We start from the raw sequence: 17,862 nt of genomic DNA on the forward strand, positions 1-17,862 counted from the left end.
TTTCCATATATATTCACAGAAATGGTTTGGTTGAAATGTAATATATATTCTTTATTATATAAATGTATCAAAAATATGCATTCATATCCCCTTGTACATCTCCTGAATAGTTTTATACAATTTTTATAGGCGTGGCATCCGATTGGTTCCATATCGGTGTTATTATTAAGAAAAAGTTGATCTATCAGGCGGCAATGTCTACCATATTCGTGTTAGAATTAACCCATATTTAGGCAGATAATATGTCTTCATTTCAGGAGCATGAACAATATAGTTTTAAATATTCTGTCTGGTTTACCTTATGATAAATAAGCACAAAAAAGAGAAAAAAAAAGAAAATTCAATCATTCGTAACTTTGTGTGGGCATGGGCGATTTTTTCAGATTTTGTATATCAAGAGTAGAGTACTCGGTAAAGGAAATGTGGAAATTATCAGCCTTCTAACTTTTATAATTCCTGAGTAAAGCGCAAAAACCCACAAATTTTTGTTAAGAAAAACGGAGTTCCGTTCAGTTTACGTTCCACTGCGGGCTTCTGCTCTGACCACTTTGACCTATTTCCAACACCAGCCTGCGTCCAAATGTTTCTACCAAATTTGACGTCAATAAATTCATTTTTTCGGCCAGGAGAGTGCCAACAGCAAACACTACACCGACACACAGACGCCCAAATGGACCGGCATGGCTTAATCAATTTAATTTCTCGCTGATCAAGAATATATACACGTTATAGGGCTTCTGCGGCTTCCTTTTGGGTGTTAGTTATATTATGAAAAAAAACCTAATGAGTCGATCCTTCGATGGTGGATATAAAAATTATAATAGCACAAACACCAATCAGATCAGCTAAACAAACTTACAGAGGACGAAAAACGAGGAATTATCGCAATTGTAACAAGTGCATTCAAAACTACTCCTGTTGATATCGCAAAAAAGTTAGGAAAACATAAGCCAATTGGTATTAATTTTGAAACAGTTCAAAATATTTTAAGTCAATATGATAAAATGTCTCGAGGGTAAAAATTTTTGGTGACGAATCTAAGTTTGATATATTCGAACACGATGATAAACACAAAACGAAGGAGGAGACTGGCAAACCAAAATTTATTATCAACTGAAAAGCACAGTGGAGGGTCTGTCATGATATATGAATGCCAGAGAAAAGACCGCATTTACAAGCAAGTAAGAACATTACAGTTGGGCGAGGTCGCCTTACACAAGCTACATCACATTGTCTAACACAATTATTATTTTTATTATAGAACACAAAAATTATATCTTATTGCCGTATAAAAGCATATTTGATACAGTTGACTTTTTCATGTTAAATTACTTTTTGTCGTCAGTTCAGTTTTCGGTAAGAAAAGAGTTCAAAAATTGCCTCAGCTGGTCCCAAGTTTTCAAACCAATTTAGAATGCCGAAATATTGCTACTTAGCTACTTTTGCCATGAAATTTTGAAAATGATCTGCATAGATGGACAGACAATTAGATTAATTCAGATTATGATTCTGAATTGATCAGTATCATAAAAGATGGATCTATCTTAAGCCCTTTTGCGTGTTACATACTTCGCGCTAACATATTGTACCTTGTGCCACAAGTGGTGTAGAATATAAAACCTCTGTATTCACCTAAGTATACATAATAATGATTACCCCATTATGTTTGTTTATTTCGATCTGTCTGGCAACTCACCACATAACTTGCAAGCACATGAGAGAGAGAGAGAGAGAGAGAGAGAGAGAGAGAGAGAGTTTCGAATTGAGTTTCGAAAACGGTTGAAATGAAGTAGGATAGATTATCGTTTCTTTTCAGGAAAAAAATTTATTAGAGATAATTATTACGGTAAATTTTACGCCGCATCATAATAACTGCTTTTATTGCTTGTGAACTTTTCAAATTTATTACCGATGTTCCGTTTCGCTTTTATACAGAAATTTTCTCAAAGCGATAATCATTCAAAGATAATATCGATAAAATAAATTATCGAAAGCATGCGAATATTTCTCACCTTGATGACTTTTATCTATGGTGTATTACATTAAATTGTTGTGAATGACACATAAAAAAAAAAAAATTTGCGTTGATTTTACTTTTTTTTTGTTCTTCTCTAACAAAAATCTCATAAAGCTGTATTTTGTTAAATGGTTTTGTTGTTTATTTTTTTTTTTTTAAATTTGTATTTTATAAAAATTGTTTATTGAGCGTGTTTTGAATTAAATGCTTATAAAAAGAAAAACATAAATTTTTGAAAAGAATAAATTTTTTGTGGTGTCGGTGCTAACAACAACTCTCTCTTCAACGAACATAAGAAAAGAAGCAAAAAAGCAAGAAAAAAAGAAAAAAAAAATTGTAAATATTGTGTAAAAATCTGAAAAATTCAATTAAATCTAGTGAATATTTTTAAGAATAAAGCTAATAAGTAAGTTGGAAACAAAAATATTAAACATATATAATTCAAAAAAGGTTATTAATACTAGAAAATAAGCAGTTGTGTGCATTCTGCCTCTGATAATGTCTGCCGACAGGTTATTTAGTGTAGGAAAATTTAATTATGCCGTTTGCTTGTGGGAAAGTCTTAAAAAGTTTTTGTTACCTCTTCTTTCCTTCATTTAATTGCTTCACTTTTATTGTTACAATTAAAAAATTTTGTAATACAGTGAACCCAGTTAACTAAACTTTAAGAACGAAAAAAAAAACCACTTGTTGATGTTCTTCTTATGTGATTCTTGGTTCTCGCAAGAATATGAGCAATTTTTTGTTTACATAAAAAAAGGGAGGATGCTGTTCATAAGTAACAGAGCTGCCAGCCTCGTTTTCAGAGGCAAAAGCAAACTTATTTGTAAAAAGGGAGCAAATTTTTATTTGATTATTTATTTGTCTGTTATGAAACAATTTCAAAATATTAACTTAATTTTATTTTTTATCTTTTCTGTTTTCAGTTTAATTTAAGTTTTAATGTGCATGTTTCATTTTACAAATAAAACCTATTTTGTAAAAAAAAATTTATTTTATAAAAAAAACGAAAAAAATAATTTTCAAATTAATTTTACTGCCTCCTTGTGCAAAAGCAAATTCCACATAACAATTTAAACAAGTACTTAAATCAGCCGTCCGTAAATACATATATTTTTAAAACCAATGCAGAAAATGCCTTCACAAATCCTACCCGATGTTGGTGGCGAGGGGGCCAACAATGAAATTAAAGTCAAAACATTTTATAATACGGAGATAATGATCAGTTATATTCAAGAGAATATAACGTATGAAGAGTTATGCGATGAGATACGTAAAAATTGCCGATTTGCTGTGGATCAAGTGAGTAATGCATTGGATTGAAAAATGTAATTAAGTTAAAAATTGTTTGCATTTGATCGTTTAAGCCCTTCACAATTAAATGGATAGATGAGGAAAATGATCCGTGCACGCTGTCTACCCAAATGGAGTTAGATGAAGCAATACGCTTACATGAATTGAACCATAATCCCGAATTGGTTATACATGGTAAGTACATTTGCAATTTTTTATATTGTCCCTTTGACGCTTAGCCTCTTGAGTCGATGGTAACAAATCACATCTATCTGAACGTAAAGAATCTTCTGCAATACTTTAAGCAAATATATATGTATGCTGAAGATGCTGAAGACATTACGACCACAAGGATGAATTCCAAAATATTTATGATTATTAGAAATTATTACCATGAAAACTTCTGACAACTAATTCAGACGACTGCGACTTTTATACTGGTATATTTGACATGTTTGACATATTTCATGCGCTTTACTACTTTTAATCCATTATACGGTACGCCACTTTTGGCACTATGGTATATTAAGTTTGTGCGGATATACAGAGATAAGATAGATCCGCTTTTTGTTATACCGATTGATTCAAGATCACGTTTTGCATCGATGCACGCTTTTCTGTGTTATTTTTTTTTGTTTCACTTACCAGCCGCAATGCTTGACATATTTTGCTGAAGTTCAGTATACCGGAGTGTTTTAGGCTCAATGCAATTGAAAATAGTTCAAATCGGGGAATTTTTTCGACCACTCCCCATATAAAGCCTAATTTTGTATGGTCGCTATGTGAACAGCTGTGTTGAACAGCATGGCGTAGGATATTTAACGAGATGTTGTTTTTCCTCAGCGTTTTCACTTGTTTTTTACTAGTTGTAAGAACTTCGGAATATAATCGGTCCTGTAAGTCCTTCGTCTAGTTTCTTTTTTATGTTTTGAAGTATTTCCTCGCGTTAAGTTTAAGTGATGGGTTTTCAAAAACAGATCAAAATTGACCAGATAAAAGAAATGTTGCCGCTTCATAGAGGGTTCTGTGCGAGAATTTTTCAAGCAGTAAAAGATCAATTTGGTTTTTAAATGAAGAGCTCACAACGCTTCTTCTGCCCGTTTTCTTGCGGATTTAAGAAGAGAATATTATTTTTAATATTCCACTACCCTTGCTCGATAATATTAAAAATGTAATTAAGCCAGAAGAGTTATTTTGGAATTTTAAAAGGATGCATGTGTGAGTGTTTCGCGCTATTTTTGAATGCGTATTAATATCTTGGCTTTTAAAGGCAGTTCCACAGTGTCCTTGCATTTCGAAAATGTATTCGAATTCTATTCTCTTATTCACATTTTATTACTACTTTGAAATATTGCTTCAAAGGCTAAAACGTGACGTTCTGATCTCCTGATATTTAATCCCTTTTAACATAAGCATATATTATAGGTTTTCTTTTCCGTAAAGTGTGTAATTAACGAAGTACGTAGGGCCTTTCTTATCTCTAGTTGATATAATTTGTATATATTTTCAATCCAAGTTTCATATGATCACTAATATTATTGTATTTTCAAACGAATTTTAATGTTTTCCATTCACTGATCATTATCGTTGTCTTTATGCAATTGATTCATTCATTCGTCTGCAGAACATCGTAACACTTTCGATTTATACTCTCTTGATTTTCTAAGTGCCAGTTTTTTTTCGCGAAATTAGTCTTTAAAAAGTGACATTAATAACAAATTGCCTAAAGGTATGCCTTCAATTTTTTCCTTATTTGCATAATTTTACGGGTTAAATGCTTGATTACTTAATGAGAACTAAAAAAATATCAATGATTTAATTTTATTGTGATTAAATATGTTACCTCAGAATTTAATATGCATGAAAAGACCTAGTTTTTTTTTATTCACCACAAACGATGGAAGTATAATGAACTTGTCGTTCCGTTGGTAACGTTAAAAAACTTTCTATAAAATGTGTATTGTAAAGCTTAGAACGAGACGCTAGATGAACCTGGTAACATTAAGCTTCTTGGTTACGATCAGCAAAATCAAAAAAAAAAAAAAAAAAATTTTACGTCCAGTTAATGGTTGAATGCCAGTGATCATGGCTAGAAACAGGTGCATCGCCCCATGTTTTACTGTAATTTCCAATCGTTTCATCTCCTGATGCTTTCGGTTGATGGGTATTTAAAATTCAACTTAACGTGTGTATACGTTTTTCACGTTTTCTTTTCCGTTTTTTTTTTTTACTTGAAAATAAAATTAAATTGTTTATGGTTTCCTAAACTGCATAGAATTATGTAACCACACACATGCAACCTATGAGTATGATTTTCTTGCTTAATTAAAAATAATGAAAAAAACCTTAAAAACCATGAAAAAACATGAATCTAAGTAAAAGGAAGAAAAAAGTGATTTCACTTATCTTCAACAAGCTACTCACGTAAAGAACCTTAAGCTTCAACAAAAACTATGGTTATCGTTTATGTAGCATAGTTTTTAGGGTAAATAAAAAATAATAAAAAAGAAAAATATATAAAATCAACCAAAAAGCCATTGCTTATAGGTTTTTATGCATTTAACTTTCAACTTTATTTAAAACATTATTGTTTTTGCTGCACGTTAATAATTAATAGAAAATTTGATGTAATAGAAAAACTCATAGCTATCGTATCCGCATACATAAAGGCTTCTAAAAGTGAATGTTTTTGTGGTTTATGTTGGTTTTAAAGTTTTTCTTACCATTGAATCAAAATGCGTTGTGTCATCAGAAACTCAGAAAGAACTCAAGCGCCGCACAATACCCGAAACACATCCTAAAAGCACAATAGGTTGCTTACCTTTAAAACAAAAACTTTACCCAAAACGAGAAAAAAAAAAGATTAAAAAAAAAAAAAAAAATGAAATAACAAATAAAAGAAATAAGCAGAAAAAGAATGATTATCATTATATCTGCATAACGGGCTTTGACGGTGTCCGCATATGTATAGAAAGCTGAGAATTTTGCATTGTTCTTGGCCACCGTTTCATAGAGTGTGTTTTATGCACACTGATTAGTAAATGTTGCATAGTATCAGGCGCATTTCCGTATTAACATAATGTATACGTGTTACAATAGAATGTGTGCAGATGTGTATGCACGTATTTGTGAACTTTTGTACGTTCAGATTTATTATAATATACATAAATGTATCATATTTTGTGCAGTAAACCGCTAATTTACATACGTGCATGTATGTATGCATATATGCATATATATTATGTTTACATTATTTACGTACCTAAAGGACAACTGAAAAGTTTGTTAACCTTAATCTCTGATAAGTAATATTTGAACTACGAACTTGTTCATACGGGAGCGATTGGCTCAAAAAATCTTGCAAATATTCGAAAATATCGATGAATAAGTGTAAAATGGTATTTGCAACCTTTTTCCCCTAAGTCGATGTTATACTTGAGCGTTTATGAGAATTTACCAAGGCTTGTTGCTTATAATGCTTTTTTCGGTATGATGCGTAACAAAGATTCGACCAAAGCAGCATACGACCTCTCTCTTTTTAACTTCTTATTCATGACAACATTTTCAAATACCACAAAAGTGGTTTCAAGTTCTTTTTTGTTTTCTTTTTTGATAAACGAAAAAAAATTATATGAAAAAAGGAAAATGAAAAGCGTACATTGCGGGTGGAACATTTAATATAATTAAAATTAATTTAATTAAAATAAGGGGAGAGTACCGAAAATTTATGTAGTAATTTTTATCAAGATGCTATGTAGTTGAGAGTCAAATATTTGCGAAGCGCCAGTCATTGGGAAATATTTGAACTAAAAATAAGTGTGCTTCCGAGCACCTTTGCCACTTTGTGGAAGTTCGCAAGTAAACGGAAGTATTTAACCGAGAATTTGCTATAGTTGCTATCTGATGAGCAAAGCAAGAAGAGGAAGAAAAAACGCATGGGATGAGTTATTGGACCATCCACTATATGCGCAGATTTAAAATTCAGCTTCTAAATGGCGGCTTTCTGTGTCTAGTGAGAGAGAGAGAGAGAGAGAGTATGTCTGCTGTATTCCAGAATAAATATAGGACCATTGTGCACCCAGAAGGACTTAGGCTAGATTCTCTTTCTGCTATACCGATGACTTGAAAATTATTTTTTGCACCGATCTAAGCCGGATCTGTCTGTCTGTCTTGTGTTCAATCTACATATTGCAATTTTGGAAAACTTTGATGAGATTTGGTACACCTTGGACCAAGATCGAATAATATTGAGAATAGCTCGGACTGGATCCCGTTTTCGAATAATTGTAGAATGGCGTAACGTGTTTATTGGTGGTAATTACAATTGTTTTGCTCATTCCATTTTATATCTATAATCAGCTGATCCTTGCATATGCAAGCCTGTTGAAATTTCCGTAATCCACTTTAGAGAAAGTATTAAGGCATTACACCCAGAAAAAGTTATTGCCATTTTCTCATATTTTGTCGTCGTATCTCCTCCAAGATAATTTTAATTCCTTGCTTACGTTTTGAACTTGCGATCTCAGACACAATAAACGCTTTGTTTCTAAACTTTGTGAGCGGAGTTAATGTCTCTACCTATCTTGAAAGTAAGAGTCCTATGAAAATTTTCTGGCGCCAAACTTCTTGAAGACCATCAAGGTCGATAAAAGAAAGTTTTTTTAATATTATTGCATTATTTTTAACAAGTAAAATTCACTGTCAATTTCAGCGACTTATATGAAATTTTCTTTAAAACACAAACTTTAAGAGAAATTTTTTATTCAAGCAATTATTTGCCTTTGAAAAGTAAACAGGCCGAGTGACAAACTATGCGAACGCTCCTGCTGTTGATATATGCATTCAGTATCTAATCTTGGTAGCTTTTCTAAGAAGTTTTTGAAACGATACAGTACTGATCCAATCTACATCATTCGATTTTTGCGACGCAGATATTTCAACGACTGTTTAATGAAACATTACTAATGATAGGCTTAGTTAGCCGCCCCTTAACAACGATGTTTGGCATGTACATTCACAGTAATTCGTTCTCTTATCTCTTATCTGCTTCAAAAGTGAATGCTTCGAATATTCTTACTTCCTCATTGTTATTTATGCTATGAACGAATAACGAAACGAGTAAAGCATGCTGTGCTATCTCTTTTATCAAACGTCGTGGAAGGATAGCAACCTATTTCTTATATAACAATATAAATTTGCTAATTGTTTCTTACTACTCTTCAATAATGACGCACAACATTATCAAGATTTTTCACTGATTATCACTCTCACTTCACCATTAATAGACGCCGCTAAGTTATATTAATATTTTCATGACTTTTGCCAGGCATACATTGTAGAAAGCGTAAGCCTATTGGAGGTCCGGTTTCTCTGCATGCTGCTAAAACCTTCTAAGTCGCCAAAAATTGAAGTAACAGCCATCGAAGGGTGTAACCTTCATGTTCATGTTTGTAATACTCAGAGAGCAGTTTCAAAGACTCTATAAAAAATATATGTATTCTTCTCAATTGGCTCACGTGTTTTGCTTGGGTAATGTCTGTGGAAAATATATTTCGCTCTGAAGAATTATGATGTCTACTTCGAATTTCTCAAACCCATAAAAGGCTCTTGCAACGAGGTTGATATTGAAAGCGGCCAAATTGTTCAAATCGCATGCCTAGAGATAAATATCGGTCCCCAACATTTTTCTTACTTTTTTTAAAGCCAAGTAATTAAGTTGGACGGTTTCATATACGATTCTTAAAGATTCCGTCAGATCTATATTTGTTGAAATTCGCGTTTCGGTCTAATTTGGTCTTTGAGTCTGTTAGCTACTAGGAACTACCTATGGGAGAAAAATTTTATCTTGCGGCATTCACAAAATATTTGTGATCTGTGCGACTACGGTTTGTCTAACTTGTGCCCACTTTTGTAACAAGCGCGCAATTAAAGGTTTTCAAGAAAAAAGTATTGAAAACGTTGTAAAGAAACGGAGTGAAACTGCCTTACGTTAGAACAGATGATAATTTGAATATCCTGATTACAGGCTTCTCTGTTGTAATGTATTTTGGTGATAAAGGGGAAGAAACATTGGAAGGGTGACTGTTTTCACGTCTCTTTGTTGTTTAGATACAATCAATAAGTCAGACGATGTCTACTAACGCATAACACGGTAATGGCCAGGTAGAAGCGAGAAAGGAGAGAAGGAGATGTGAAATGCTGTACTCCAGTCGATGCATACTAAATCAGTAAGCCTGTATCGACTGAGCCCCCAATACAACGCCGACTTGATAGTGGCTGTTGTTACCTAGTCTATAATGGCTTTTGGGATTACAACAAGTTGATGAAATCAGAAGTCAGAAGGTGAAAGAATCCATTTATATATATATATAAATTTTTTTTTTTTCTATTATGACCAATCACTCCGGAGATGATCCCTATTGTTTGTGTATTTTGTTCATTTTCATTCATTTCACATTGAAATTGTAAATTTCACATTTATTAAAAACAACTCTGTGCTATCTCTATTCTGAGCATATGGTACTTTTTAAATTTAGTTCCTTTCTTAGAGTAATCCAAGTGTAATTCGATTTTTGTATTATCCTCCAAATTCTCACTTTAAGCAGTATAAGGGTGATCGTTTCAATAGAGCTATAAAGTTTTCTCTCTGAAATTTTTAGAACAACATCAGTGCTAAAAACGGTGTTTCAGTTTTAGGAAACAGAGTCTTCCTTAACGAAATCATTTTTACAAAAAAAAAAAAAAGACTAAAAAACTATTATTCGCCATGGATTCGCTGCATATGAATTATAAAAAAAAATAAACATTCGCCTATTTCGCGATATTTAGAGCTCAATCCATCGGGTGTTTTAAAATTCATCCCTTGTGATATGCCACTTTCCGCATCTAGAAAAAGAGAATAAATCAAAATGACGCTTCAAAAATGCATTTATTACCAAAAAAGGCTAATGTAAGTAAAAGAATATCTGTCTCGAAGAATTCGTCAAATAATGAAGCAGCTGTTTGAAGAAGCAGGGAATTCGAAGTTCGCTCATTTACTTCCCCTCTAAATTAACAAAATTCGACGTTCGTACAATTAATCCCCTGAGTAATTGGTCATATTGAAAAAAAAAACACATATTAAAGAAGTTCAACAGACATTCAAGCTCTTACTAAAGCACTAAAGATAATAGATTGAGGTCAAACCACTTGATAGCATGCACTTTGAGAGATCTTCGTGAGAATGCAACGCAGATTGTGCGTACAAGAACTTATCCATGCTTCAGAATATACCATAAATTCTATTTTAATATTAATGCAAAGTTACTGCAAGTATCCTGTGTACCTTTTGGTAGGCTGTTCCTAGCAGAGTGGGCAACTGCGGCAACCAGCGGCTTTCTCTGGAGTCGGTTAACAAATAAAGGCATCATGTTGTTGAGCCAAATCTTTCATCCCTATTCGAGTAGCACAGTGACGATCAGAAAGAGAAAAAGGAAACAGAAAGTAATAGGGGGGTTGTGTGCCCAATTGATAGGTGTTTTGCCTTTATAGGCTTACTATAACTACGACCAAAGGCAGTCGCTGTTCTTAGGTACTCAGGTATATAAAGTTCATTAAGAAGCACTCGCAAGTGTCTTCGATCCCTGTATTCAGATCATGTTCAATTTGAATCTATGCATGTAAATTGGAAAGATCTAAATATGCTAAATGTGGAGTTCTGTTTTAGACCGTCATTGCCCCACCCACACTTCACTGATTGTACCCGTTACTATTTTGCTTTTACATTTTGTTATTCCTGGTGTTTTCTTCATGGGGTGTGGTGACCTCCCCAGTGTAAATTAACCTCTTAATGAGCATTTTAGTTATAGGCTAGTATAGACCCTGAAAGAATTCGATAGTTCAGCCTCGAGTTCGTGCCACACTTGCCTCAGCTTACTTATCATGTTTTTTTAAATATTACTTTTATTTAGAGGAAAATACATTCATTTCGCATTGCCGAGATGTGTGCATAAAGATTTTTTAGATTAAGAATCCGTTTAGCCATTTTCGTCTGTGCGTGTGCCCAGTCAAGGCTTGAAGTCCGAACAATCCTTTCTAGAAATCAATCCTGCAACATAAGGCTGAGCACAATCCAGATAAAATTGGGCTGCATGTAGGTCTTATATATCTTCTAGAGACCACAAGTTCTGCCTGTAAAAATTTTGTTTTTAAAGACATAGAGACAATCGTTTATTCCGACCTTTCGTTGAGTAAAAATTTTTCAAACTAATTTTCAATCACTTATAATTTCTTCAATATGGCAGTACTAAGACGTTTCCCTCTCCCTCTCTTTTTCGCTTTCTCTCTCCTGCTCTCTATCTTTCTCTTTTGAAAAGCAAAACCATTACGCTCTCCATTTGTTATTAAGTGTCTCTCCCGCTACTGAACAAAATAAAAAGAGAGAGTATTAAAGCAAAATAGTTATTAATCGTTTTACACCCATTTTTTTCCTATTCTCCTTCTGTGAAATTTGTTTTAAAAATTTTTTTTTTGTCTGAACTGTTTGGCGAAAATGTCCCGGCTGTATATATTATTAACATTTTGCCGTCGTGTTCACATACATCGCAATTATCCAAACAGTTTTCAAACTTTGATACGTTACGTGCTTTGAGGTGTATTCGGTTTATTCGGTTCTTTCTTAAAATCTCTCTACTTGCATGATACCATAATGTTGTCAAAGTTGAGTTAGTCAAAGCATGAATGGCGCAACCGGCGCTCATTTGCGGAATTATCATATTACATGAATATAATGACTTTTCTCTAAATGTTCTAAATGTCCTGTTAAAACATGCAGAGTTTGCGTTGTTTACGGTCTGTCCTTTTCTAAAAATTAAATGACGAGTTTTAACAAATTCTTGTGAAACACATAAGCAAAAAAAAAAAATTTATGCAAACGAAAAGAGGAAAAAATCTCTCTCATTTTTTTGTGCTATCCACCAACGATTCTGCGTAGTGTGGTATCAAGAGAAAAAGCCCACCAATTTATTTACAAAATTGTTTATTTATCAAAAGCTTGTATGTAGCAGACTCGCTCATTTAATTACTCTCATAAGTCGCCAAAGTTATATGAAGCAATTGTATGCAGCAGACTCGCTCATCTAATTACTCTCATAAGTCGCCAAATTTATATGAAGCAATTGTATGTGGCAGACTCGCTCATCTATTGTTGTTGTTGTCTCCTCGGTCAACTTAGATTTCATAAAGCAATGATGAAGCTACAAAGTCATAGAGACGACAACGACCACGACAACCATGTTAAATGAGAGCAAGACCAGAGAAAATTACAACAATACAGTGACATTGAATATTTCAATGCTGTTTGTTGTAGTTTTTAGTGTTAGTTTTTGTGTCTTACCATAGAGCTTCAAACATACTTGGAAGCAAATCATAAAATCTCGAGTAAATTTGTTAAGTGTTTGTATGTAAACTCTATATATATTCACATGCACGGACATACGTGTCTTTTTGGCGTGTAGGCAGCAAAGTACCGTACATACGTACATACGTTTATATTAAAAAAGGAACAAAAAAGAAGCCGAATATTATACAATAAAAGAAACAACCTCCACCAAAGCAACGTTTGCAGGAGCATACTATATAGGTGCGAGGTGTTTTCAGTTTTTTTACTGTTTCTTTGGCCTAGAGTTGGTGTTTTTTTTTTTTCTTTTTTTTTCTTTTTAGTTGGGTGTATAAAGTGAAAAAGTTTTGCTCTTTGCTTTGATTTTAGCTAAACGAGAAAACAGAACACTCGCGCATACGATTTCGTTGAAAATGGACGTATCTGGCGTTCGATTATACATTAGTATCAATATTATGTATTAAAAAGGGAAAGATGAAAAAAATTTCTTTTTCCTAAAAGGAAGCAGCAAATATTACATTGAAATTAATTATTTGCAATAAATTGGAAAAGTGATTAAATTTGTTGTGATTTTTTTTTTTTTTATTTTCTGCCTGCGGGTCGTTAAATAAATTGTGTATTAACAAAATTCTATTGCCTACTGTAAAGGTTGAAAAAAAGAAAAAAAAAAAAAAAAAAATTGTATTAAAGTGCTGCTGAAGTGAGAGAGAAAAAAAAAGCAGAATTTAATAAAAAAAATTAAAAACATAAAAAAAGGTAAAAAAATTAATATTCTTTTACTGAAAGCGTACATAAAAAGGAAAGCCGCACCTGATAATTTTTCAGTTAAAACTCGACGGGTATTTTTCATTTACGTTTACTTCCCTAAGATATGCAATTTTTTTCCTTGTTATTTATTATTCCATTAAATTACATATTGTAATAAAATGGAAGAAAATGATTGCATACTTACACATAAACACATGCACTCATATACTCACTACATGCTGTGGCGTTTCTCTACTATGTATGTATAAAAGTGTGAGTAAGTTTGTTTTGTCATTTCCCTCATGTAATATTATAGTTAATGTTGCCTGCAAAACACCTTGGAGATTCATTTTCTATAGGCAACAGAACCATTATGTTGGTTTAGCATAATTTTACAACAAATATAAGCCCTTGCCAAAGCCATGTTTAGTGTAACGTGAATGAAACTCACATAATTGTCTTCATCTCTACATTTGCATGGTTATGCGGTATACTTATGGTGTATTTCCATAATTCTGTCAAAGACTTCCTAATGGAATTTTCATTATTTGACTGCTTTGTATGAATTGTTTCTTTTTTTTTTTGTTTTTTTTTTTACTTTCAATAAAACAATAAAATCTAAAGTATACTTTTAGTAGAGTGAAGTTTATGTAAGTTGAACAATAGCGTACTAGTCCCAGGAAGCCGTAAGTAAGAATTTATAAACTTCTTCATTTGCTAGTTATCCCACAATTTTAATCTGATCTTTTACTTACAAACTGATGTGCCAGGTGAAGGCGAAGTTCCGCGAATGTTTGAAGATTCAAACGATTTTGTATTTTTTCCGTTAATAGTACCTTTTTTACGTTTTACTAGAGCCAGACAATGTTTTTACGCTCAGGAAATTCATTCACTTCACGTGGACTTCTTGATTGGTATATCCGCTTATTTAAAAATTCTCAATATCGCGCGAGTAGCGGGTTCAAATCTCAGTGAGCTAAAGTTTTCTTTGGTCACGCCTATGGTGAATGCTCCGTTGGTGAAAGCTACTTTTATCGATTTGGCACTTACCTGGTAGGGTGGGACACACCTCGTTATTAACCTCATTGTCTTCCCTCACTTCTCTCTAACTGCTATCCGTACGGTAACAGCGATATCCTCTGTGTGATTGGCCATATTTGAAAAACGGAAAAAGAAGAAAGTTTCCGTAGGTGAAGCTGCCCTGAAATAACCGTGCAACAGTCATAAAACGGAACGTCAAAGTTATGTAGATGATTATATTAGATATGGATTTGAGTATAATATCATAATTTACCATATATTTATAATAATACACATATTGTACTGGCAACGACAACGATGTAATTATTACTTCTCATATATTTGCCTTATGTGAAAGGGTCTTAATATTCTATCTCTGATTTGAAGCCCCAATAATAATTCTTTCCATTACCTTTTCTTTTAAATCTTTTGCTGTTTCTTTACCCCCTTCTCATCGTGGTAATCATTAATAACGGGAAAAAGCTTTGAAAAATTAGACGAAACAAATTTTTAAATACTTTTGTGAAAAAGGCTCTGCTTAGGTTGCGTCGAGACCTTTCGTCTATTAAATAGTGGGTAAATGTTTATCAAGGCATATGTTATATATTTTTTTTAAAAATACCAGTTTCTGAGGAGGTATATTCTATGTAAGAAACATGGCGATCATTAGGAACGAATACAGCGAGTACAGAGAATGGTGCCAAAGAAGGAGTTGGACTAGAGAAGCAGTTGCAAAATATTAATGAAATCATATTATTATCCCTTAATGCATTTTCGACATAACACGTAGTCCCAAGAACTCCGAAATATACGTGAACTTCATATATGCTGTCCTTGCTTGGGGCAGATGCATCTCCATCTCATTGAAGCCATTTTTCCAGGCCCACGCTGTTAGCTAACGGCTATCATTAACGGAATCACTTTAATTTCAAGCGCTTTGTCTTGTTACCATCTCCTCGGAAATTTTTTATTCGCCTTATTTTTTTGATTTTGTCATTAAGACAAAAATCACAAATCACGATATTTCTTTCAAATTATGAATGAAATAATTTTGCTTAAATTTTTAGCTGTTTGTGAAGTTTTTATAGAAATTTGCGTAAAGGAATCTTTTCACCGAACTTTGCTTTCAGTAAATCCGTTATTTCTTTTTTTGTGTTCAAACCATGTGTCGATTGGCTTCCAGGAAATACGTTTGCTTCCTAGTAATAACGCGAAATCTATTGACTGGGTCATCACACCAACTTTTGCGCCACAAATTCTTGTTTATTCTTCGCATATCGGCGCCTTGACTCTGAAATGTATTTTCCTGTGTATCGACACAACGGACTTTAGTTACCATAAAGTCGTCATAACAGGACATAGACTTTGTCAAAAAAAATATACGATTCTTAGTTTCTGAAAGAAAAGAGCAATCGCGAAAATTGAACGCTCTATAGAAAATGTCCGATAATCTGGTGTTATTCATATTCTCGCAAGCGTCAGCTCCTTGGCGAACTTTCAATTATCTCGAATGTCTATAATTTCCAACTTAATCGGTGACGTTAGCATTGGTCAATCAATTTCGACAGAAGAAAAAAAAAAAGAGTTTTTTGCTTTCGCATCGGATATGCAAGCGATTTATTTTCCACAAAAAAAAAGAAGCAAATTATTGACTCATTAAATTTATCAATGTAGTGTAGCGTCGTTTACTTGACTTTTTTTTTAAGTGGCGAGTGAAAAGTCGAAAAGTTGAGTAATTAAATTTTCATACATCAGGTATATTAAAAATTTTCAAAGCATACCCTTAGGCCACTTTTGCATATTAAATTTCAATGCCCACTTTTAAAGACTATTTTTTAATTGCATGTTATTGGGAGTGCTAAAGAATTTTATTGATTTTATTATTAGCTTTTATGCAGTGCACACACATCTATATGCATTTTTTGCCTTAAGTAATTATCTTATGCTATTTTTTTTGTTTTTGATTTCTTTATAAATGAAAAATACAAAAAAAAAAAGAACACAAAAATACAGTAAAAAACTAAGTAAAGTAAACTTTTTTCATCATTTTATGTCTACATGGTTGTTACTGTTCTTGTTGTTATTTGTTTAAGTAATTTCCTTTTTGTTGAAAGAATTTTTGTTTTGCTTCTTCTTCGTTCTTTTAAGTCGATGCATTATTTAGTTTTATGGATTTTTTTAAGTCCATACTCCTATCCGTGTGTACTCCGTTTGTATGCGTACGTGTGTGTGTGTGTGTCTCCGTTGTTAAGTCTGTTAGCGTGTGTGTGTTTTTAGCCTTTAGAATTATTTTTTTATTTTTTATTTCTATTTGATAGAAACTCATTTAGTATAATTGCAGCATAAGCTCATTCTGTCTTTTTTTTGGTGATTTATGTTAGTGTTGGCATTTTCGTGCGGAATTGTTGTTATTGTTGTTAGTGTTGCTGTTTCTGTTTCTGTTTAGTGCATACCAGACAAGGTTTTGACGTCAGTTATGCGCTTGTTTGTTGTATTTTAACCCGGATATTTGCACTAAACGAGATTGAAAGCTAAGCATGGATTTGTAAGGATTTGCTTTTGCTTTAAAGTTGAAGATTTTTTTCTTTTTGCTTTTGAAAATTTGCAAATTGTCAAAAAACCTTTTTTGTATAATTTTTGTTCTTAATTTGTTTACTATTGTAAACGGTGGTAATCCTAAAGCCACTTTAAAGGTTAACGTCGATTAATTGAGAATTTTTTAAATTTATTTTAAATAATTTTTTTCTTTTTAAATATTTTCTGCTCTGCAGGAACAAAAATGTTTACGTTAACTCGGTTACCCTTAAAGTTTCTACTTTATGGATAGGAGACCAAGACCAGCCAAGGAGGAAGAGATAGAGAAAGCGCGAGAGAAAGCGATTGATAGAGAGAGAGAAAAATAGATAGTTAGGTAAAGAGAGAGAGAGAGAGAGAGAGAGAGAGAGATGTCTCCTTTCTTTGTCAATTTTGTTCTCTTCTTTTCTTTCTCTCAGTTTTGTTTTTATCCTTATTGCCCGTTCTCTGCTTTCTACTCCGCGAGTTCAACCTTTTTTTTTACTAATGTAAAGAAATTACATTTTAACTGTTGTTGTATTGCCGTTATTGTTATTTTGTTGTTGCTTATTCTCAAATCATCTGCATTGCATTATTAATGGATTTAAAGAAAAAAAAAAAAAAAAAATATATATATATATATATATATATGTGTGTGTGTGTGTCTTTGCATATCGTTGTCGTCGGTCGGTAGTTTCTTTGCTTGCGTTTGGCTTTGCTAACCGCAAGTTTTATTCAAATTTTTGTTCGTGAGTTTTCCTTTTTTTTTATGTTGCTGTTATCTCTTCATTTATCACTTGAGGCCCTTTATGAGAAAGGTAACCAAGCAGGCAATTGTAACCAAATGAGTTAAATC

General features: G+C 32.8%; 2 protein-coding genes across 4 annotated transcripts in view; one reads left to right on the plus strand and one right to left on the minus strand.

Moving 5' to 3' along the window:
- Positions 1-1,661, minus strand: part of LOC119639823 (ATP-citrate synthase-like) — a 2,747-nt gene extending 1,086 nt beyond the window's left edge. Inside the window, exon 1 of the mRNA XM_038037494.1 lies at positions 1,657-1,661. Coding sequence (XP_037893422.1) covers positions 1,657-1,661 — 5 coding nt within the window. The remainder of the gene's footprint in view (positions 1-1,656) is intronic.
- A 1,329-nt stretch (positions 1,662-2,990) lies between these two features.
- LOC119639689 (atypical protein kinase C) overlaps positions 2,991-17,862 on the plus strand; it is a 30,832-nt gene continuing 15,960 nt past the window's right edge. Inside the window, exons 1-2 of one of the 3 annotated variants that reach the window (XM_038037254.1) lie at positions 2,991-3,319; positions 3,385-3,505. In XM_038037254.1, coding sequence (XP_037893182.1) covers positions 3,143-3,319; positions 3,385-3,505 — 298 coding nt within the window. In that variant the 5' untranslated portion in view covers positions 2,991-3,142. Of the gene's footprint in view, positions 3,320-3,384; positions 3,506-17,862 lie in introns of those variants that run through there. The other 2 variants (XM_038037255.1, XM_038037246.1) reach the window with 2 other exon arrangements.

This window comes from Glossina fuscipes, unplaced genomic scaffold (genome assembly GCF_014805625.2).
Source record: "Glossina fuscipes isolate IAEA_lab_2018 unplaced genomic scaffold, Yale_Gfus_2 113, whole genome shotgun sequence".
NCBI classification, from domain to species: Eukaryota; Metazoa; Arthropoda; class Insecta; order Diptera; family Glossinidae; genus Glossina; species Glossina fuscipes.